The 22,299-nt window shown below is 38.2% G+C and overlaps 1 protein-coding gene and 1 pseudogene across 1 annotated transcript; one reads left to right on the plus strand and one right to left on the minus strand.

The window, feature by feature from the left end:
• Positions 1–653: 653 nt before the first annotated feature.
• LOC148919007 (uncharacterized) lies at positions 654–4,384 on the minus strand (annotated as a pseudogene).
• A 6,831-nt stretch (positions 4,385–11,215) lies between these two features.
• On the plus strand, positions 11,216–12,344 carry LOC107881904 (uncharacterized). The gene is made up of 2 exons (XM_089048758.1): positions 11,216–11,716; positions 11,937–12,344. Exons 1-2 carry the CDS (start codon positions 11,216–11,218, stop codon positions 12,342–12,344), a joined length of 909 nt encoding a protein of 302 aa, XP_088904884.1.
• The last annotated feature ends 9,955 nt before the right edge of the window (positions 12,345–22,299 follow it).

Genomic DNA, 22,299 nt, shown 5'->3' on the forward strand with positions numbered 1-22,299 from the left:
CCAGGAGGTAGGTCTCGTAGTTGTTCCTCGATAATAATACCAGTAAGGTTAGGGCTATAATTTTGTGCCGGCACAACAGAGAACACATGCACAGCTGCAGCTGTAGTGATGTAGTAAATAGATTTGATCCCAACCCCAAGTTTCCTTGTGAATTCTAGTACCCAATGAACAAAGCAGTAGAAAATCATGTTGATCTTATGGCCGAGGACGCTGGCTTTTAGGATTACTTGGATTTGGTCACAGTTTTGATCCACATCAACACAAAACAAATGGATCAAAGTTGTCGAGACCTCATAGGCAAACTTAATGCCCTCATGAAGGCCTTCAACATGAGGGACAGTGATGGGACAAAATGTGATTAAGTCTGGGTGAGATTGAGATGTTGTAGTTGACATTGAAGCGGGGTGGCTGGCTGTAGATGGTTCTGCTGTGTTGGCAGAAGGAAAAGAAGCATGCGCATTGGCAGCATGGAATGAAGCATACTGATTTCCTCCTTGAGACCCATGATGCTACTGTGGTTTCTGACTTTGTCAACTGCCTTAGGTTCTTGTGTTCTTGAGAACCCATGTCCTATTCTTAAATTTGAATCTTTCCATATGACTAGTCCTATTACAATATGTGCAGTGGAAATTTAAGGCCCAACATTAGTGGAATCATTTGAAAAAAAAAATTAGTCGACTCTGTATTGCAGTAGCAAAGGAGAAGTTCTCAATTGATCTCGACGTCATTTGTCGTTGTGTTTCATTTTGAATGATGAGTAAGCTTGATGGACATTAGGCAAAGGTGTCATTATGAGAATGTTGTCGCGAACACCATTGTAGGTGTCATTAAGACCCGTGAGAAACTGCATCATACGATCTTCTTCTATTTGTTTATTTTGTGTTGTCATCTGGTTGCAAGTCGGAAGCGTTCGATGTGTCTCTAATTTATCCCAAAGGCCTTTGAGTTTCGTGAAATAGGCCGAGACTGCCATGGTTTCTTGTGAAGAGAGAGGCAATAGATTTCTGAATCTGATAGAAGTGTTTGTGCATTTTTTTGTGAGAATTGGTCTTTGAAATCTTCCCATACTTGATGAGCAGTCTTGGCGAGGACAACCCCTTTGGCTAGATCGGGTTTCACAAAGTGAGCAAGCCATGATAAAATCATATTGTTGCATTGATTCTGGAGAGCATATTTTGTCGGGTTTTCTGTTTCTAAGGGTGGCTTGATGAATCCATTGACCAAGACAATTTTGTTCTTGGCTATGAGGGCATGAATCATGGATTTACTCTAAGATGGATATTTGGCGCCGTCCAATTTTGTTGGAACGAGCATATGACCTGGGTGGTCCGAAGAATGAACATAGTATGGATTTGATGTATCCGTACCAGAATTGCTGCTTGCTCGAATTTTTGGAATTGAATTTCTTGTTTTCTAGTAGTATTTGTTCTTCGTCTAACATGGTGGTTGCAGGTTTGCTGTAGGGTTTTGAAAAGGTTTGGGAATTAGGCACCAAGACGGTGCTCTGATACCATCATAAAAATAGACAATAGCTGATTGGTGTTGGATGAATTTCAGTAATTGCAATCGTCAACAGTAAAAAGCATATATATGTCCTACAATCAATCAAACTCTATGTCTAAGGCCTAGAATTCCTGATCCACCTTTGGTGGGATTTGATCTACACTAACTTAGGAAAGTAAATACATTACAATAAATTACAATAATAATATTTCTTAATATCTTCCTTATTACTTTTAAGTTGAAGAATGAGTATGAGACTTGAATTGTGGAAAGGTTGTATATAATGGACAGAGAAACGGGGATATGATTTGACATTCAATTTTAAAATAGAATTTCAAAGTTTTGCAACTTATGTTCTTTCACCAAAACCATTGCCCAAACAAGTAGCATTGAAGTGGTGTGAAATCTTGTATTTAAATAATAACAAAAAATAATATATAACCTATGTGTAAGTAGTATTTCTAGTTTGACATTTATTACAATAGTTATATGTTTTTGTTAAAGGGGTCTTTTATTATAAGGGTCGTGTAGGGGTCATCATTCGGCCCGTGAACTCATGGGCTAATGAGGCCATGCCGGATCATCGAGAAAAATCCTAGGCCGACCTATTGTGGGCCATGGACTAGGCTTGGGTTTGGTTGTCTAAAGTCCAACCCAGCCCATAGGCCCGGCCTCTTTGAGCCCATAATAGCCCGGCCTGGCCCGACCATAAAAATGCGGCAACCCTAATAGGGTCTATTCTTCTCATGCTTCTTTGATGAGAAGGGTAGGAAGAGACACAAGAAGGCCCTGCCTTATCTGAGTAAAGCTCATAGCATTCAGTGTGGTGAATGTGAAGAAAGGGAATTATGTAGTCATTTAGTGCTCGACCAGTAGTGGGGTGAAATGTTTTTTTCCTTAAGGATCATTTCAATGGCCATCGAGGTGAAGTTTTTTTTCCTTTTAGATACAATTGACATATATATATATATATAGGGGCGGATCGATGACTCTATGTTTTTTACACAAATTTAGACACAAATTTTCAACCATTACATTAGAAAGGGTTAAATGGTTGAGATTATGTTTCATTAATTACTTAAATTAAATTAAATCTCTAATGCCAAGTAAATTTCATTTTTATGCATTAGTTATGATAATCCCGAAAATCACTCATTATCTTTCCCCCTTTTGTTTTCTTATCATTTTCTCTCTTCTCAATTAATATCCTGTGAAACCTCACCATTACCTCTGTGTTCTCTCTCTCTCTGTTTTTTTCCTAACATCGTAATGGCTTACAAGATTTAGCTTTTATTCATTATAATTCATAATAACATTAAAAAATATATGGCAAAAGATAGTTTGCTTGTAGTTCATTGTGTGTGTGTGTGGGTCGAGAGTTATAATCCATGTATAATTGTAACAACCCAAAAAATAAGCAGTAAAAAAAAGAAAAAAACAAAGTTAGGGATGGAGAAGAAAAAGAATCAAAAACCTGTAAAGCTCTAGAAGAAAGAGGAGGAGGATGGGAAAGTTATTAACTGAAGAATTCTAGAGGATAGAGAACAACGAAATAGGAAGATTTGATAGAACATTGATTGATGACAGAGAAATAAGAAAGAGAAAGCCAATTAATAATTATTTTCAATATTTTTCTTAAAAAATATACAATTAATTTAGTTAATCTTAGCCATTTGATCCATTTCAATCTAATGGTTGAAAACTTGTGTCAAAAATATAGTGCCACGGAAGATTACTTTGATCAAAACAAACAAAAATGAAAAATAGGCTTTTGAATTCTCCCTTTAGAAATAAAGGAAAGTTTTAGCTCATAACATTTAGTTAAAACAATTGTTTGTTAAAGGATTTTTTTTTTCTCTACTGTATTTGCATGCTTTTTTTCCCTACTGGATATGTGTCACAACGTTTATATGTAGAACACGATATATATGTTGTTCAAATTTTCTGTACAATTAATAATCAACAAAGTTTTCTATAGATGTGTCCCATAGTCTCCTTAAGTTTATGCTTTCTCTGTATATCATGTGTTGGGACGTTAAAAGTAAGCAAAATGTCATAGCAAAATGCTAGATATTAAAAATTAATTTCAATATATATGCATTTAATTTGGATGAATTAAATTCTAATTTTTCGAACATTTTTCTTCTCAACTAAAGCTCGGCCCGGCCCGTTTGAGCCCAAGAAAGTCCAGCTTGGCCCGCGGACTCATATACATACATATATCTATATATATAATCAAGTTTAATGAAAGATGGAGAAAATCATTATCTATTATCATTGTAAGAATTAAAAAAAAATGAAGTAGGGGATAAAATATGATTTTATTAATATGACGGTTGAAATGAGGAGGAGAAGGGTAGGAAAAATGAAGCTCCAATAAATGTAGAAAATCCCTATATTTTATTGGCAGCTTCCATTAGACAGATGTTGGATACATCGGTCTCGAGAGAAGGGCATTGCATCTATAGAGTTCCTGTCTATCTATGATGCAAAAGCAAAGATGTCTACACACCTTCAGTAATATCCAAAGGCCCACTCCATCATGGCAATGGAGACTTAAAACCTATGGAAGAACTCAAAAGGAGCTACCTGAAAAAAATTCCTGCATAAGGTTGACGTACCCTTGGAGGTCTACATTAAGAAGATAAAAGATCAAGAAGAAAAGTTGTGCGCTTGCTAGGCTTACGTCATTGAGTTCAGAGGCAAACTCAATGCCCTCATAGAGGCCTTCAATGTGAGGGACAGTGATGGGACAAAATGTGATTAGGTCTGGGTGAAGATTGAGATGTTGTAGCTGAATTTGAGCTTTTTTGGGGATCAAGAAAGAGATTCTATGGCCTCTAATAGCCAGCTCATTAGAGAAGTGGAGGAAAGGAATCATGTGTCCTATTAAAAAGAATGGGAACATGGTTGTGTGAAAATTATTTGAGCTCCCAACTCCATTATGCTCCATCACGTAGTTAACTTCTATTCTAGCTAGAGGTGTCAAACGGGCCTTGCCGAGCCGGCCCGTCCCATTTAAACTTGTGCTTTTAATGTTTTCGTGTTGTGGCAAGCCGGCCCATTTAATTTATTGGGTCGTGTCGTGCCGCCACATTTAGTAAAATCATTGTTCATGGCCCGGCCCAAACACCATGACCACAAAGTCCACTTCAACTTTCATCTTTAAACAACTTATTATTTTATATGTGAAGAAATGTCTTGCTTTGATTATAAAAGAAGCTTATATATCATATGTACTGATTAGATATCAAGTCCAATGTTGTTTAATTAATTTGTAGTTGATATGTTTAATTAATTAAGGATCCAGGTAATTTCCCTAAAATGAAAGACATCAAATATATGTTTATGATTACAAAAAATAAAAATAAAAACCATATAACAATGATATTAGATGTCAAATTTTTGCATTTTGAATTTTGAGAAAGAAAAAAAAATTAAGTGGGTCGGGCTTGGGCTCAAGCCGTGCTTGAAGTGAGCTCAGACCAAGCCTAGCCCATGTCAAGCCACGGGCCGGCCTAGTCCATTGGACCTCATTTTTTATCCCGGCCCGACCCAAGTTTTCTTGTAGTGCCTATCACGGGAAATTAATATTCGTGCTCGTGGCGTGTCTCTCTTGCTATGATGGGAGGGCAAAGCCGCTAGTGATCGCTGGTGGCTGGACAAAACCTTCATTGAGATTTCTCAAATGTAATTGTGATGGTGCTTAGAGTGCCAATCGTATGGTTGGAGCAGGGGGTTAGGGTGTTGAGGGATAACTCTGGGTGCTTTCGTCTGGCTAGTGGGGTTGTTGTATAGCGGTGTCTGAATGCCCTAGGAGCTGAAGTTGAGGCACTTAAAGCGAGCTTGGAAGTCGAAATTGATTATAGCCCGCAACAGATAGTGGTTGAATCAGATTCTAAGCTTCTCGTGGATGCATTGCAAAGCCATGCTAGCATTAATGTGATCTTGGATGGCATAATGCACGATAGAGGTGCCAAACGGGACGGACTGCCCAGCACGGCACGAGCTTAGCCTATTTAAATGAGGCACATCACGACATGAGAACAAATATTAATGAGCCGTGCTCAGCACGGCATGAAAACTTAGGCCAAGCCGGGATTAAAAAATGTGGTCTAATGGACCGAGCCGACCTATGGCAGAGCTCGCTTCAAGCACGGCCTGCTTAACAAAATTTTTTTTCTTCTCAAAAGTCAAAATGCAATAATTTGACAATGTCGTTGTTTATGTGGGTTTTTTTTTATTTTAATCATAAACATATATATGATGCCTTTCCTTTTAGGGAAATTACTTGTGTCCTTAATTAATTAAACATATTAACTACAAATTAATTAAACAACATTGGACTTGATATCTAATCAGTAAATATGATTTATACGCTTCTCTTATAATCTCAAAGTAAGACATTTCTTCACATATAAAATAATAAGTTGTTTAAAGATGAAAAGTTGAAGTGGACTTTGTTTTGACACTTTTTGCCGTCCATCCTTTCATATTGTTTGGACGTTTGATTGATTAATGTTTTCAAATAGTTCATCATTTCTTGCCTCTAATTATATATTTAATGTTTATAATTTGAATTATCTACTGAAAAAAAAAATAAGTGAAAAAAATTCAAATTAAATGTGTTGGTTCTTGAATTATCCCAGCCCAGCCCGTTTCAATGTGGACATGGACTTTGTGTAGACATGAATCAATGATTTTACTAAGTGGGCCAGCACGCAAGACTAGATAAATTAAATGGGCCGGCCCGGCCTTGCACGAAATCATTAAAAGCACGAGTTTAAATGGGACGGGTCAGCCCGACACGGCCCCTTTGACACCTCTAGTACTAACCTCAATATACTAGTAATACATAATTGAAATTCACCCTATTTAATTACTTATATTACAACACACAACAACAATATGAGATTGAAAATACCAAAACCATGAGATTTCTTGGTTAAAAGGCTAAAGCTAATTTACAACCTTACAAAGCTCTTTTAAATTTCGGATAAACCTATCAATATAACCGCTCATAAACCTGGCTCTGATAGTATCCCTCTCTATTTCGCAAGGTTCTTCTTTAGAGAAAGACCCAACTCATTTTCCTTATCCATCACAGTTGTAATGGTTTTGCTCAAGCTATCCTTTGAAAACCATCTATTTTCTTCTCTCTCTACCTCTATAGCTCTTTCACCAGTATCATGGTGTTCATGATCTGGTTACACAAGTTCGAAACCAACACAATCTTCTTGTCACTCAACAAAGACTCCTACCTGAATCCAAAGATTTAGAAAATCATTATCTATTATCATTGTAAGAACTACAAAAAAATGAAGTATGGGATAAAATATATTTTATTAATATGGTGGATGTATAACTATATATTCATATTTATGGAAAGAAAAAAAAAACTATGAAGTTATGAACAAATAAAAAAATGGAGACATAAACATATAGACAAATGTATATAGAGAACTACGAAAGAAAGGGAAACATAGAAACACACCAATACATAGAAAAATAAATAAATAATTGACAAAAAAATCCATATAAAAAAAAAATGTCCCATTTTGACCCGGCCCGACTCCGATAGGCTTTTTCAAGCCAGCCCATTGACGAGGCCTAGCTAGGAGGTGGTCTCTTCCTTTTGTAGTGAAAGGTGAGGCAAGTTGCCTTGCCTCCATGCTAGGCTTGGGGAACCATTCTGAAGGGGGAGCACGTGCATCTAGCTAGGAGAAGGCATGGGCTTGCCCTCTTGGTACTTGTGGCCTATGGGGGATCAACATGAGTGGTCCACTTGTTTGGGCATGTGAGGCCAACTGGTGCTGACCAGTTATGGTATTAACATATGTTGTTCAAATTTTCTGTTCAATTAATAATCGACAAATTTTTTTGTCCATGTGTCCCATAATCTCCTTAAGTTTATGCTTTCTCCATATATTATGTGTAGGGACGTTAAAAGTAAGGGTAATCATTAGGCCTGCGAGCCCATGGGCCAATGAAGGCCCACCCGACCCATTGAGAAAAGCCCGCCCAGTCCGTTATGGACCACGGCCAGCTCAACCCATTTTTGAGTGAGACGGGCTTGACTTGAGTATCTAAAGCTCGGCCCGGCCCATTTGAGCCCAAGAAAGCCCGGCCCAGCCCACCCATAAAACCCCGGCTTGCGGGCTCACATACATATAAATAAATATATAGAAAAACCAAGTTTAATGAAAGATGGAGAAAATCATTATCTATTATCATTGTAAGAACTGGAAAATAAAAATAAAGTAAGGGATAAAATATGATTTTATTAATATGGCGGTTGTACAACTATATCTTCATATTTATAAAGAAAAAAAAAACTATGAAGTTATGAACGAAGAAAAAAATGGAGACATAAACATATAGACAAATGTAAATATAGAACTACTAAAAAAAGAGAAACATAGAAAACAACAAAACATAGAAAAATAATAATAAAGAATTGACAAAAAAAAAGGACAAAATAAAGTAGGCCCATTTCGCTTTCTCAAGCCTAGAACATGGGCCGGGCTTGAGCTTCAAATTTTCTAAAAAAGTCCGGCCCGATTAGGCCCATTATTTTTTCTCTCTCTTTAAAGCCCAACCTGGCCCGGCTTATTGACGAGGCCTAGTTTAAAGTAAGAAAAATGTCATAGCAAAATGCTAGATATTAAACTTCCCACTTTCCTATGTTTTAATTAAAAAATAATTTCAGTATAAGTGCATTTAATTTGGATGAATTAAATTCTAATTTTTCGAACATTTTTCTTCTCAACTGAAGCTCGGCTCATTATTGAGTGGGTTGGGCTTGGACTTGAGTATCTAAAGCTCGGCCCGGCCCGTTTGAGCCCAAGAAAGTCCGGCTTGGCCTATGGTGTCACATACATATATATATATATATAATCAAGTTTAATGAAAGATGGAGAAAATCATTATCTATTATCATTGTAAGAATTAAAAAAAATAAAGTAGGGGATAAAATATGATTTTATTAATATGGCGGTTGTATAACTATATCTTCATATTTATGGGGAAAAAAATTATGAAGTTATGAACAAAGAAAAAAATGGAGACATAAACATATAGACAAATGTAAATATAGAACTATGAAAAAAAAGAGAAACATAAAAACACAGCAAAACATAAAAAAAAATATATATAAAGAGCCCATTATTTTTTCTCTTCTCTTTAAAATCCAACCCAGCCCGGCCCATTGATGAGGCCAAGTTAAAAGTAAGCAAAATGTCATAGACAAAATGCTAGATATTAAACTCCCCACTTGTCTATGTTTTAATTAAAAATTAATTTCAGTATATACGCATTTAATTTGGATGAATTAAATTCTAATTTTCCTTTTTTTTGAACATTTTTCTTCTCAACTGAAGCTCACACGAGTTGAAATGAGGAGGAGAAGGGCAAGAAACAATGAAGCTCCAGGAGTTGAAATGTCATTGAGTCAGTAGTGAGGACTTCATACAAATCATGATGGTTGATGCCACCTTCGTGATAGAGATTTTGTTGAAGTTATATGGTCACCATTTCAACACATTGGAGTGGAAGACCACGATAGCATCTCCAGCAAGTCCTAGATAATAAATTATATTATGTCAGACATGCTCAAGTTGGAAAATTAAGTACCATTTTGCATTCTTGAGGATCTTCTTGAACTACATAGAACTGCAGCCGCTGCCAGCAGTAACAGTACTTATGTCATTCCTTTGATGAAGGAACTCGCCTTTGAGTTCATCAATATGACATTGGGTTGGACAAGCATCGTACAGAATGCGGGGATGCCAGGTTCTTCAAGTTTGAAAGTAGAACACTTTATTGCGTATCTAAGACTATTTTATCTCCCCAAGGACTCACATATTATTAATATTGAAGGTTTTGTTTAGAAATATTGTTGCCTTTGAGCAATGTCATGGCTGCTCTTCTTACGTAAACAGTTATCTTTCCATCTTGGATGATTTTGTGAATGCACCGATGGATGTGGAGTTGCTTGTTAAGAAAAGAATTTTTATAAATATACTAAGCGACCACAATGAGGTGTATACTCTGATTAACGACCTTGGCAAAGAGGTTGTCATCTTAGACTTCTATTTTGGAAGTGTTCGTGAGGAGTTGGACCGCTACTTGAAAAGGCTGTGGATCAAATGGAAATACACTTTGAAGAGACATTTTTTCAATTCTCCTTGGGCAACAAACGAGATGATCACATTCATTATCATTTTGATGTTGACTATCATCCAAACGGTCTACTCAATCATTAAATAGTAAGTTTAAATAATAATATCAATTCTTTAATGATTTCTGTAATATAATAATATTAACTCAATATTTCCAATTGAATTTGCATGCAGGAAAGATTATGGAATTGGAGCTACTTTTCATCCCATGATCAATCTCAAAGAGGCCTTCGTGTAGGGGTCATCATTCGGTCCGTGAGCTCATGGGCTAATGAGAGCCTACCTGGATCATCGAGAAAAAGCCTAGGCCGATCTATTGTGGGCCATGGATTAGGCTTGAGTTTGGTTGTCTAAAGTCCAACCCAGTCCATAGGCCAGGCCTGTTTGAGCCCATAAAGGCCCGGCCTGGCCAGACCATAAATGGGCGGCAGCCCTTCTAAGGTTGTTTCTTCTCATGCTTCTTTGATGAGAAGGGTAGGAAGAGACACAAGAGAAAGGTATGATAATGTTTTCAATGATTCGAAGTTTGCGAGTGAACACATCATACCTTTCTCTTGTGTCTTTGTTGGCATCCAAGGAATTGCTTCCATTATTAAACTAACTGAACATCTCATTCGCAAATGGGTAAAATGCCTTAGCTGGGTATTGGAACAAATTCAGACCAAAAGAGAAAGATATTCATGAATTTTTTTATTTTTGGTCAACATGATATTAGGGGGGATTCAAAAGTATATTTATGGAATAAAAGACAACTATGAAACTGGGGGGGAAAAAGGAGAATATGAAAAGGAAGGTAAACAAAGAAACAAAGAAAAAAAAACAAAAAAGATAAAAACAAAGTAGGCCCATTTGGCCCAGCCCGACTCGTTGGGCTTTCTCATGCCTAGCTCATGGGGTGGGCCTAGGCTTTTAATTTTTTGAAAAAGCCCAACCAAACCCAACCCGTTATTTTCTCTCTCTTCTTTGAAGACCGACCCAACCCTACCTAAATTCATGACATTTGGACTAAGCCAACCCGGCCCGGCCATTGACGACCCCTATGTTGAATTATAAGTGCTCAAGCTGATTTCATAAATTAGATACGTTTAGTTTTCTTATAGTTTGTCTTATTGTTAAACCAAATGTCATAGTTTGATTGGTTAGTTTGTGAATGGCTGAGATTGCATTGTGATGTAATGCATCCAGTTGTCATTGTGCCTAACGGTTATATTCTCACACCAAGTGTGTGTGTGTGTACTGTACTGATTTCTTACATAACAAAAAATGAGAATGTTCTCTCTGCTACAAGTATAGCAGAGGAGATTTGGATTTTAGATTTTCTTCTCTCTGTATTTTGTCATTTACCAATACACATGCAGATTCACAAAACACTAACATGGCCTCAGAGCCAGGTTCAATTATCTGAAGTTGGGCGTTCGTTCTGTGAAGAAAATCGATCGAGGTGAAGCTCATTCATAGCTCACGAAGCTGATTGAGCTCGATCAATTGTCTTATGAGAAACAACTCGTTTCCAAGTGCATCTGAAATTCGAAATGGCTGGATATGGAAGCTCAGAGGCTAGAATCCCCATTTTCTCTGGTGAGAACTATGAATTTTGGAGGATTAAGATGGTAACCATATTCAAATCATATGGTTTATGGAGTTTGGTAGATAAGGGGTTTTCAATCCCGGATTCTAAGAAGAAGAAGGAATCTGAGGATACTTTAGAAGAAGAAGTTGATGAGAAAACAGCTGCGATTCTCATGAAGGATGCGAAAGCATTGGGTATCATCCAAAATGTCGTTTCTGATCATATTTTTCCACGGAATGCAAATGCAGATTCTGCGAAGATGGCTTGGGAATTGCTATATGCTGAATATCATGGTGGAGAGCATGTCAGATCGGTAAAACTTCAAAATCTAAGACGTGAATTTGAGTATACTAGGATGCGTGATAATGAATCCTTATCTGACTATCTTACTAGACTGACTGAATTGACTAACCAAATGAAAACATTTGGTGAAGTTCTGTCAAATGAGAGGCAGGTTCAGAAGGTTTTAATTAGTCTTAGTAAGAAGTATATGCCTTGTGATTGAAAACACAAAAGCACTAGAAATTGTGGAGTTGCAAGAAGTGATTGCCATTTTGAAAAGTCAAGAGCAAAGGTTTGAAATGCATAATGTTGATACACCTGAAAAAGCATTTGCCTCATTCACTGTGAGTTCCAAAGGTTAGAATAAAAATGGATCTCAGTCTGGTTCATTCAAGTCACAGGGAAATTGGAATTCTAAAGGAAAGCCATGGGAATCAAAAGGCAAGTCACAGCAGAGCAGTTATCCTGCACAGAATGTCAATTCCACAAACCATGAGAATGCTAAACCTCAATGCAAGGTGTGTTCAAAGCATCATTTTGGTGAGTGCAGGTACAAGGGAAAACCAAAATGCTATAACTGTGACATATTTGGACATTTTGCTAGGGACTGTATTGTGAGTAAGAATGTGCAGAAGGCAAATTATGTAAACCAAATGGATGTGACAGGAAATCTGTTTTATGCCAATTGCACAACCACTGAGATCAAAGCCAATGGAGAATGGTATATTGATAGTGGTTGTAGCAATCATATGACAGGAGATTTAAAACTGCTGGTTGATGTGAGAACTAATGTGACTGGGAAGGTATAAATGCCTACTGGTGGACTTGTAAATGTAGCTGGCATTGGTTCACTGATGATTGACACAGAAAAGGGCAGGTAATACATTAGAGAAGTAATGTATCTGCCAGGGTTGAAGGAAAATCTACTCAGTGTTGGGCAGATGGATCAACATGGATACTGTCTGGTGTTTAGAAAAGGAATGTGCAGGGTGTTTGATAGTCCATCTATGGATTATCTAATCATAAAAGTACCAATGAAGAGTAACAGATGCTATCCGGTATCCTTTCTTGCTGACAACCAGCTGCTCATGAAAACCAATTTCACTCAATGCACATGGATGTGGCATAAGAGACTAGGTCACTTGCACTTTAAAGGTCTGAAACAGTTAAGAGAGAAAGGCATGGTGCATGGCTTACCACAATTAGGAGAACAACATGGTGTGTGTGAAGGGTGCCAATTGGGAAAACAACACAGGGTTGTGTTTCCAAAGGAACAAGCTCAAAGAGCAAGCAAGGCACTTGAATTAGTGCATATAGATCTGTGTGGCCCAATGAGAAATGAATCTGTTGCAAGGAACATATATTTCATGCTAATTATAGATGATTTCACAAGAATGATTTGGGTATACTTCCTAAGAAACAAATCAAAAGCTTTTAGCTGTTTCAAGAAGTTCAAATCCATGACTGAATTACAAACTGGACACAAGGTGAAATGCATAAGAAGTGACAGAGGTGGAGAGTTTCTATATACTGAATTTGTGGAGTTTTGTGAAGCTCAAGGCATCCAAAGGAAACTCACAATGGCCTATACTCCTCAACAAAATGGAGTGGTAGAGAGGAAGAATATGACTGTTATTGAAATGGCCAAATCAATGTTGCATGAGAAGGGAATATCCTATTTCCTATGGGCTGAAGCAGTGCATACAACTGTTTACTTGCTGAACAGGTGTCCTACCAAAGCCCTCAGCAACATCACTCCATTTGAAGCATATAGTGGAAGGAAACCTGGAATTACACATCTTAAAATATTCGGTTCTTTGTGTTATGTTCATGTGCCAGATGAATTGAGACACAAGCTGGAACCTAAGAGTACAAAGGGAGTGTTTGTGGGATATGCCACTTGTGAAAAAGGCTATAGAGTTTTTGATCCAGTTTCTAACAAGCTTATATTGTCAAGGGATGTGACATTTGATGAAGAAGGTGCTTGGCATTGGACAAACAACAATGATTCAGTTATGACATCATACACAATTGAAAATCAAGTAGATTTTGATTTTCATTCTGACAGTTCAAATGGCAACTCTACTGTTACATCTCAAACTTTGAATATGCAGGGGAGAACCTCATCAACTCCAAATGATATAAGCAGTGAAGAAAGGAGAACTCAAGCTTATGATCACACTCCTTTAAAATGGAGAAAGCTAGATGATGTTCTTGTTCAGTGTAACTTGTGCATCATGGAACCAGAAAAATATGTTGATGCTGCTCAGGATGAATCTTGGCTTAAAGCTATGCAAGATGAATTGCAGATGATTGAAAAGAATGGAACATGGGAATTGGTGGATAGACCAATAGAAAAACCAGTGATTGGAGTTAAGTGGGTTTACAAGACTAAACTGAATTTGGATGGCTCTGTGCAAAAGAATAAAGCAAGGTTAGTTGCCAAAGGGTATGCTCAGAAGCCTGGACTGGATTATAATGAAACTTATGCACCTGTAGCCAGATTGGACACCATTAGAACACTCATTGCTCTTGCTACTCAAAAGGATTGGAAATTGTACCAGCTTGATGTGATATCTGCCTTCCTTAATGGTGTGCTACAAGAGGAAGTCTATATCAATCAACCTGAAGGTTTTGTAATTAAAGGCAAAGAGGACAAAGTTTATCGTCTACATAAAGCTCTCTATGGTCTGAAGCAAGCACCAAGGGCTTGGTATGGAGAGATAGAACAGCTATTTCACTCAATGTGGTTTTAAGAAAAGCCTAAGTGAAGATATGATGAAGGAGATAAGGATATCCTAACTATCTCTATTTATGTAGATGACATTGTCTACACAGGGAACAATAAGGAATTACTAGATGAGTTTAAGGAAGATATGATGACTAAATATGAGATGACAAATTTAGGTCTCTTGCATCACTTTCTTGGCATAGGGGTGATTCAAACCAATTCTAGTATATTCCTTCATCAAAAGAAGTATGCTAGTACTCTATTGACCAAATTTGGATTGACTGAATGCAAATATGTGTCAACACCTCTTGTAGCAACTGAGAAACCAGCTAAGGATGATGGAAGTGGAGCTGCGAATGAAGAGCAATACAGGAGCATTGTAGGTAGTCTTTTATACCTAACTGCTACTAGACCAGATATCATGTATGCTTCAAGTTTGCTTGCTAGATTCATGCATTGCCCTACAAATAGACACTATGGAACAGCTAAAAGAGTCTTGAGATACATCAAAGGAACTCTAGACTATGGTTTAGAGTATGTGAAAGGCAAGAGAACAATCCTAATTTGCTATTGTGACAGTGATTGGGGAGGTTGAGTTGGTGATAGCAAGAGCACATCAAGATATGCTTTTACTTTTGGAAGTGGAGTGTTTTCTTGGGCTTCAGTCAAACAGAATTGTGTAGCATTGTCTATTGCAGAAGCTGAGTACATCAGTGTAGCTGAAGCTACTGCACAAGCTATTTGGTTACATTTTGTGCTAGAGGACTTTGGAGAGCTACAAACTGAAGCTACGTCATTGCATTGTGACAATATCTCAGCAATTGCAATCACTAAAAACCCTGTGTTCCACCAGAAGACTAAGCACATTGATAGAAGATACCATTTTATCAAGGATGCTTTGCAAGAAGGAGTTATTGATCTGGAATACTGTCTACCAATGAACAACTAGCTGACATTTTCACCAAACCATTGACCAAAGATCGGTTCAATTATCTCAGAGGCATACTTGGAGTGAAATCAGCTTAAGACTTAAAGGGGAGTGTTGAATTATAAGTGCTCAAGTTGATTTCATAAATTAGATACATTTAGTTTTCTTATAGTTTGTCTTATTGTTAAACCAAATGTCATAGTTTGATTGGTTAGTTTGTGAATGGCTGAGATTGCATTGTGATGTAATGCATCCAGCTGTCATTGTGCCTAACGGTTATATTCTCACACCAAGTGTGTGTGTGTACTGTACTGATTTCTTACATAACAAAAAATGAGAATGTTCTCTCTGCTACAAGTATAGCAGAGGAGATTTGGATTTTAGCTTTTCTTCTCTCCGTATTTTGTTCTTTACCAATACACATACAGATTCACAAAACACTAACACCTTACCTTCATGTGTGATTGTTTTTTTTGGGCGAAGCCTTCATGTGTGATCGTTGACAGGACCCGCCTGAATTTCCTGGAACCCGAGACGAAACCCTGAAGACTGCATCCCACCTACGCCGAGTTCACTCCTTAAAACTATGTCCTTGTTTACGAGAAGACTAAGGCACGAGATTTTCTGCGAAATTTCAGAGTCTCCTGTAAATTTAACATTTCCCAAAATTTCCACCTGCATAAAACACATTTTATAACCCAACCGCAGCACGCACAATATAATCTCATGCAATTTACAACAAATGGCCTCCGGCCTTCAAATGATTCTAGCAGAACTGCCCACAATGTTTTTAAAATAACTTAATCCATCAAACATGCATATAATAAATTCAACATCTATTTATGCACACCTTCACTCACTTAGTCCCTAGGACAAGCCTCAATTCAACCAAGTTTCGGGACCAACAACGAGGTCCAAACCAATCTCAATAAGACCACCTAAGTGGGGTCTAATCTGTGGCTGCACCTAGTAACTTCAGGCTGCCTACGTACCCTACTAAGAGATCAAGCCACACGTAGCTCTTTCATATCTATTCTGGCTCCTAATATCAAATATACCATTACAGCCATACAAATTCATACATTCTAGGGTTTATTCATCACAACACGCTCAACACAATCACATAGCTCCCCTCATACGACGGGACGCACCCGGCCTCGTATGGAGTCAATCAACACGCCGGCTAATCCAAAGAATCGCTGCGACCTCAACACCGGGCCTGGCTACATTCTCACCAGCCCTCACACAATCATATCTCCTCATACGCCGGGACGCACCCGCCACGTATGGGGTCTGCCAACACGCCGGCTAATCCAAAGACGCTGCGACCTCACACGGCTACATTCTCACCAGCCCGCATATTTCACTTTGGCTGGCTACATTCTCACCACCATACGGGTTTAAAGGCCTCAACATGATCACAATATGGGGAGGTACGTAGGGTAGTGCGTATAGCACTGTAAACTAACATTCGATCCCTTTATTTACTTTTTATACAACCACACAATTAAATATATATAATATAATTTCTAATCCTATATTAACCTCAATCAATAAAGCATTCCATAAACTCCCTCATTTAAATTCACCAATTTATATCCTAAACCCACAATATCCCTTTAACTCAACAACGCTCAAGACCTGTCACTAAGGTCATTCTAACCCTCCTCGAATGGTAGAACTACAAGGAAAGTCTCGCGGTCAACCTAGGGTCAAACTACCCAAACTTGGTCAAACAGGCCCGCGAGGCCCACGACCTCCAAATTATGATCCGAAAGTTCCTATAGGTTCTACAAGGTCTAGGACACACGTCCTGCAAGTTTGGTCCAGATCGAAGGTCGGATCGCTCACGATCACACGATCGGACGGTCACTAAAACCGTAAACCTAGGGTTGGCATTTTCGGAGTATCCGGGACTCCATTTTACGATCCGTCAAATCCTACACGATCCTGGTAATACCTAGATCAACATATTATAACTTCAGGACCATCCAACGGTCCAAACCTAGCGAACCCGGAAAATACGCGATATGCGATATCCGTTCGGAACTCTAATGGTATCCAAAATGAGATCCGAGCACACTTACGCGCTCCCGACATCGAGAGGATCGCAATGGGACAAAATGCCCTCACCATAAAGGTGCCCACGCGCCGCCACACGCTGCGGTGTCAAAGCGATACCCATCGCCGAAAACTTCCAAATCAAGAGTCAAGACTCCTACCTAGGTAATACACCTAATTTGAGTCACTTTTGTTCTTGGGCATACCCCAAAACTGACCGGAAGTGGCGGAATCTCCTCGAAATTAGAATCGAGCACCGATGCAATCCTACGCTAGATCATGAAAAATAGGTAGGAATCCATACCTCAATCACGGTGGCGAGGAGTTTGAAGAGAGAGGAGGAGCTGCCGTCGGGAAAGAGAGAGAGGAGCGCTGGGAGAGAGAGAGAGAGAGAGAGAGATGGGAGCAATTCCGTCTTTTAACCAAAAACCCATTTCAAAATATTTACGATTATGCCACTGAGCTTCATTTGATCGTATCTCTCTCGTTACAACTCCGATTCGAGTCCACTACGTGTCTACGGACTCATCTCACCGTGCTCTACGCAACAGTACAACTGGAATTTCCAAATTCCCTACGGATAAGAAATGACTAAAATACCCCTATCCCACGGGTAATTTCTCAATTCCACTTAAATAAATTAAAACATGAGATAAATTTGGGGTCGGGGTGTTACAATCGTTGTATTGAATTTTTTGTATTGGTTATCATTTCAATGACAAGATTTTCAAAGTAGATAAGGACTTGATGAAATGACTGGTTCCTTTTAATGAACTTTTCAATTTTCCTATAACACCCTTACTATTTTTACGAAATGACAGCCCTTAAGTTAAGCCTCCAAACTCTAATTAGAGCATCTCCAGCGCAAGAGGCTAGCCCAAGCTGGAGGGGCTCTAGGCCCGAGGAGCAGTCCAAAGACACAACATCCAGCCTGCAAGGCTTGGGACCCACGATCCTAGGCAAGCCCACAGGAGATATGGCTTGTCACCTTGCCTTCCAACTCTTGACGTCAGTGCTGACCCATAGTTGCCAGAAACCAACGACTACAAGCCACGTGGCTTCTCCTATAGCCTCCAATCTAAAGATCTTGTCAAATCCAACGGTTGTCTATTTTGTGGCAAAAAAAAATTTGAAAAAATTCCAGAATTTTTTTCTATAAATACCTACCAATATTATTCACTTTCCACACTAAATCTTAATACAAATTCATCTCCTTCCAATATTTTTCACTTCCCACACAAAATTTTCTACCACTAAATTTCATTTTTGTAAAAATACAAATGACATCTTCCATCGAAGCCGAAGGTGGGTGGACAATCGTGGAAGATATTTTGTTATGTGAGTGTTGAGTCAAAGTTTGTCATTTCCCGATCACAAGCAATGAGATGAAGTCCTCTCATAAGTGGAGAAAAATTCAAGGGGAATTTTGTGAAAGATCAGGTTCAGCTCGTACAGAAATGACATTAGCGAGTAGGTGGAAAATTTTGAATAACGAGTTAGGAAATGGAGAGATGCGTTGGCAAAAGTGAGGGACAACATTCGAAGCAATCAAAATCTTGCCGACGAGGTAAAATATTTATAAATGTTGTTTTATTCAATTTAATGTCACATTTTTTTTTGAATACTTTCTTGCATTTCCAATTTTTGTAATATTTTCTTGCATTTCCATTTTTTAAAATAGATTATTCAAGCACAAATGTGATTAGGTGCCATTGGCCAAGGAAAAAAAAAGTTTCATCAGTCACAAATGTTGGGACATTGTGAAGAATTGTTCAAGATTCAAAATTATTTCTACTAGTCCGACGGTTGTGTTGAATGAGACGCCGCTCCACGATTCACCGGCAACCGATTCGCCATTGGACTACCCAATGGATCAAGACTCACTAATCCAACGTCAGCTGAGGCCTATTAGGAGAAATGCGGAAAAGGTTAAGAGAGAGAGAGCACTTAGAACACTGAATATGCAAAAATTTTGGAGCAAATTGCTAAGAGTGGCGCACTAAGAATTGAGAGAGACTTGAAAAGAGAAGAAGCTGAGAAGGCATGATATGAAACATATGCAATTGAAAGGGAGCATGCACAAGAACAAGACATGGAGGACAGAGAGATTAAAATCATGGCTATGGATACAAGTCATATGTCTCTTGAAACAAAGTCCTATTGGAAGCTAAAACGAAGGGATGTTATGAGAAGGATTAAAATATCGCTAATTTCCATTTACGACGGGGGATGTTATCGTTTTACCTGAGCTAACATAGGTGTATTGATGTTAACATTGTCAATCAAATACTCAAAATTTAGGATTGTATTAATGCGCGTTAAAGTTTGAAAATAAAAAGTTGATCCATGCATGTTTATTTAAACATTGGATGTGAGTGTCCAACTACATAAATGAAGAGCTCCTTCAAACAATGAGGAACAACCATTAGATTATACAATAATCATACCAAGAATAAAGAAAGCATCAAATATATGGGATAGTTAGATTAACCCAACTATAGGTAAAATTTCCTCACATTTCATATTATAATCATCAAAACAAATTTGAGTTAGTACTAGGTCTTTCCTATGCTCATTCATTACAGTAAAAATGTCTGGTCCAAAAAAATGAGCAACAGTAAATTCTTCCCTCTTCAAATCCAAAGCATTAAACTTGATTTCATCCACCGTGAATTTGCCTTCGGAAATCGATATCTCCCATAAGTGCTCGATCGGTGTATCGGTCGAGTTATGAGAAGAAAGCTTTTCCAACTGGACCTGACATAGATTGGTTAAATGATCAAAACCATTAGGTTGTATTGAAAGAGTTGTCTATGTATTAATTTGTTGTATTGTTTCTATTTTATTGTAAAGAACATAAATAATATAGAAAATTTCATACATCAAAACAAACCTTAATTCATTACAAAAAAAAAAAAAAGCATTTCCAAACAAAGCATAATGGTCGATCATAGGTGTAAGAAAATTGCATTTCCAAATAACGTCGATCATAGGGTTGTTGTATCGATCATCCCTAATCAACGGTACATTCTCTAGTGGTTGTCCATTTACTCCCACGAGCCGTTCATAAATTCTTGTCAATGCCGTGTTCATGGGATTGGGTTAGAGCATCTCTGGGGCATCATAATCATACTCATCCTCCATAATAATGTTATGGAGGATTATGCAAGTCATCATAATGCTTCGAAGCACCTCTTCATCAAACATACGAGCAAACCCTTAATCATTTCCTACGAGCTTGCAATATACCAAAACACCTTTCCACATCTTTCATATAACCCTCTTGAAAGACAGCAAAGCTTTTTTCCTTCTCCAATTGGGGATTCGAAATTGTTTTGATGAATGTTGTCCACCTCGGATAAATTTCCATCGGCTAGGTAGTACACACCCGAGTGTACAGTATTGTTGATTTTATACGTGATCTGGGGGGAATGACCTCTCAAGACATCGTTGAATACCGGGGATTGACCAAGCACATTGAGGTCATTTTGAGATCCGTAAACTCCAAAAAGGCATGCCAAACCCAAGTATCGAATGATGCAATAGCCTCTAGAATTATATTTTTTTGGCCCTTATTATTCCCATAATCTCCTTGCCAAGGAGTTGGGCAATTCTTCCACAGCCAGTACATGCGGTCAATGCCTCCAATCATGTTTGGGAAACCTTGAGCCTCGGATTCTCGTAGGAGTCTTCGGAGGTCCCTAGGCGTAGGTTTGAGAAGGTAATCCCTTGTCTAGAGAGTTTCTAAGATAGTTGATTTCTCTATCCTAGTAATCCCATCCACCTGATCTGCATATGCCTCATATGCAAGGATCCGTAAAGCAGCTGTAAGTTTTTGCTCCGAAAGAAAACCCAAAACCCCAAGAGCGTCGTACTTCTAAACGAAGTATGTGTTGTAATTGCAAACATCATGCATGATTTTTTGGAACAAATGGGGCTGCATTCTATATCTCTCTCTAAAATAAGAAACATGATATAATGAATTTGGGATAAAGTAATCTTCCAAAAAATTCTTACCCCGAGAGTGCCTATGTCTGTCCACATTCAGGGCACATCCACGGTGGTGTTGCCTTGATTGATTTAGCATACCCATCACTAAAACAACTTCTTCCTCCTCTTCATCCAACTCGCGATCTTCTTCAGCACGTCTGCGCCTGATTTTTCATCTTCTCGATGTTGCCTCTCCAACACCCTTCTCAGGTTAGACATTGAGAGTAGAATGTGTTTTGTAAAATCTGATAAATGAAAGGATAGAGAATAGTGACAAACCTTGCCTCTGCCTTGCCCTTACTCCTTTGGGGTGGAAGTGTTCTTAGAGTCCTCGCCCTTTTTGGGTTTCTTTCAACAAAACAAATCGTCTTCTCACTTTTCTTCTTCTTCTCCCACTGCATCTTCAAATTTCAATCTCAATTAGAGAAGTTGATTGCTGAGAACGGTACCCCACTCATCACAAGCCTGGCAGAGAAGGCAGTGGAGTTCATGAGATCAAGCCATAAGCTAAAAGCGAAAGCTCCTTCCTTTACTTTTCCGCTCTGAAATCCTTTTGCAATGAGTAGTCTTCCATGCTTTCTTTTGTTCTTCTTCTTCTCAGCCTTTGCTCAACAATCTCAACTGGGTTTCTTCATAGCGGTTCTTTTTTTTTTCTCCCTTTTTTTTTGGCGAAGGAAACAAGGTATTGTCACAGCTTTGTGGCATTTGACTGCTTTGTCCACTTTTGGTTTCATGAAAATATAAGACAAGAGTATCAATTAATTAATCTGACTTTGATATTAAGGAATATAAAGAATACCTACCCCAACCGAAATTACACTTTCTGTTATATTTCCTTTTCTTACACAAATAAATGAAAATATGACTAATGTCAAAATATTTTATAAAAAAAAAATTCCATAAAACCAAACATGCACCAAACCCTATGGCTTCGTTTGGTAAGCTGACTGATTGAGATTGAGTTTGGAGTGTTGGATTAGAGTTAAGTCTAGTCCATTGTTTAGTACGAGGCCACAATGGACAACATTGGACTCAATTTTTTAAAAAAATTCTA

Source organism: Prunus mume, linkage group LG3 (assembly GCF_029339155.1).
Source record: "Prunus mume cultivar Tortuosa linkage group LG3, ASM2933915v1, whole genome shotgun sequence".
In the NCBI taxonomy this organism is placed as follows: domain Eukaryota; kingdom Viridiplantae; phylum Streptophyta; class Magnoliopsida; order Rosales; family Rosaceae; genus Prunus; species Prunus mume.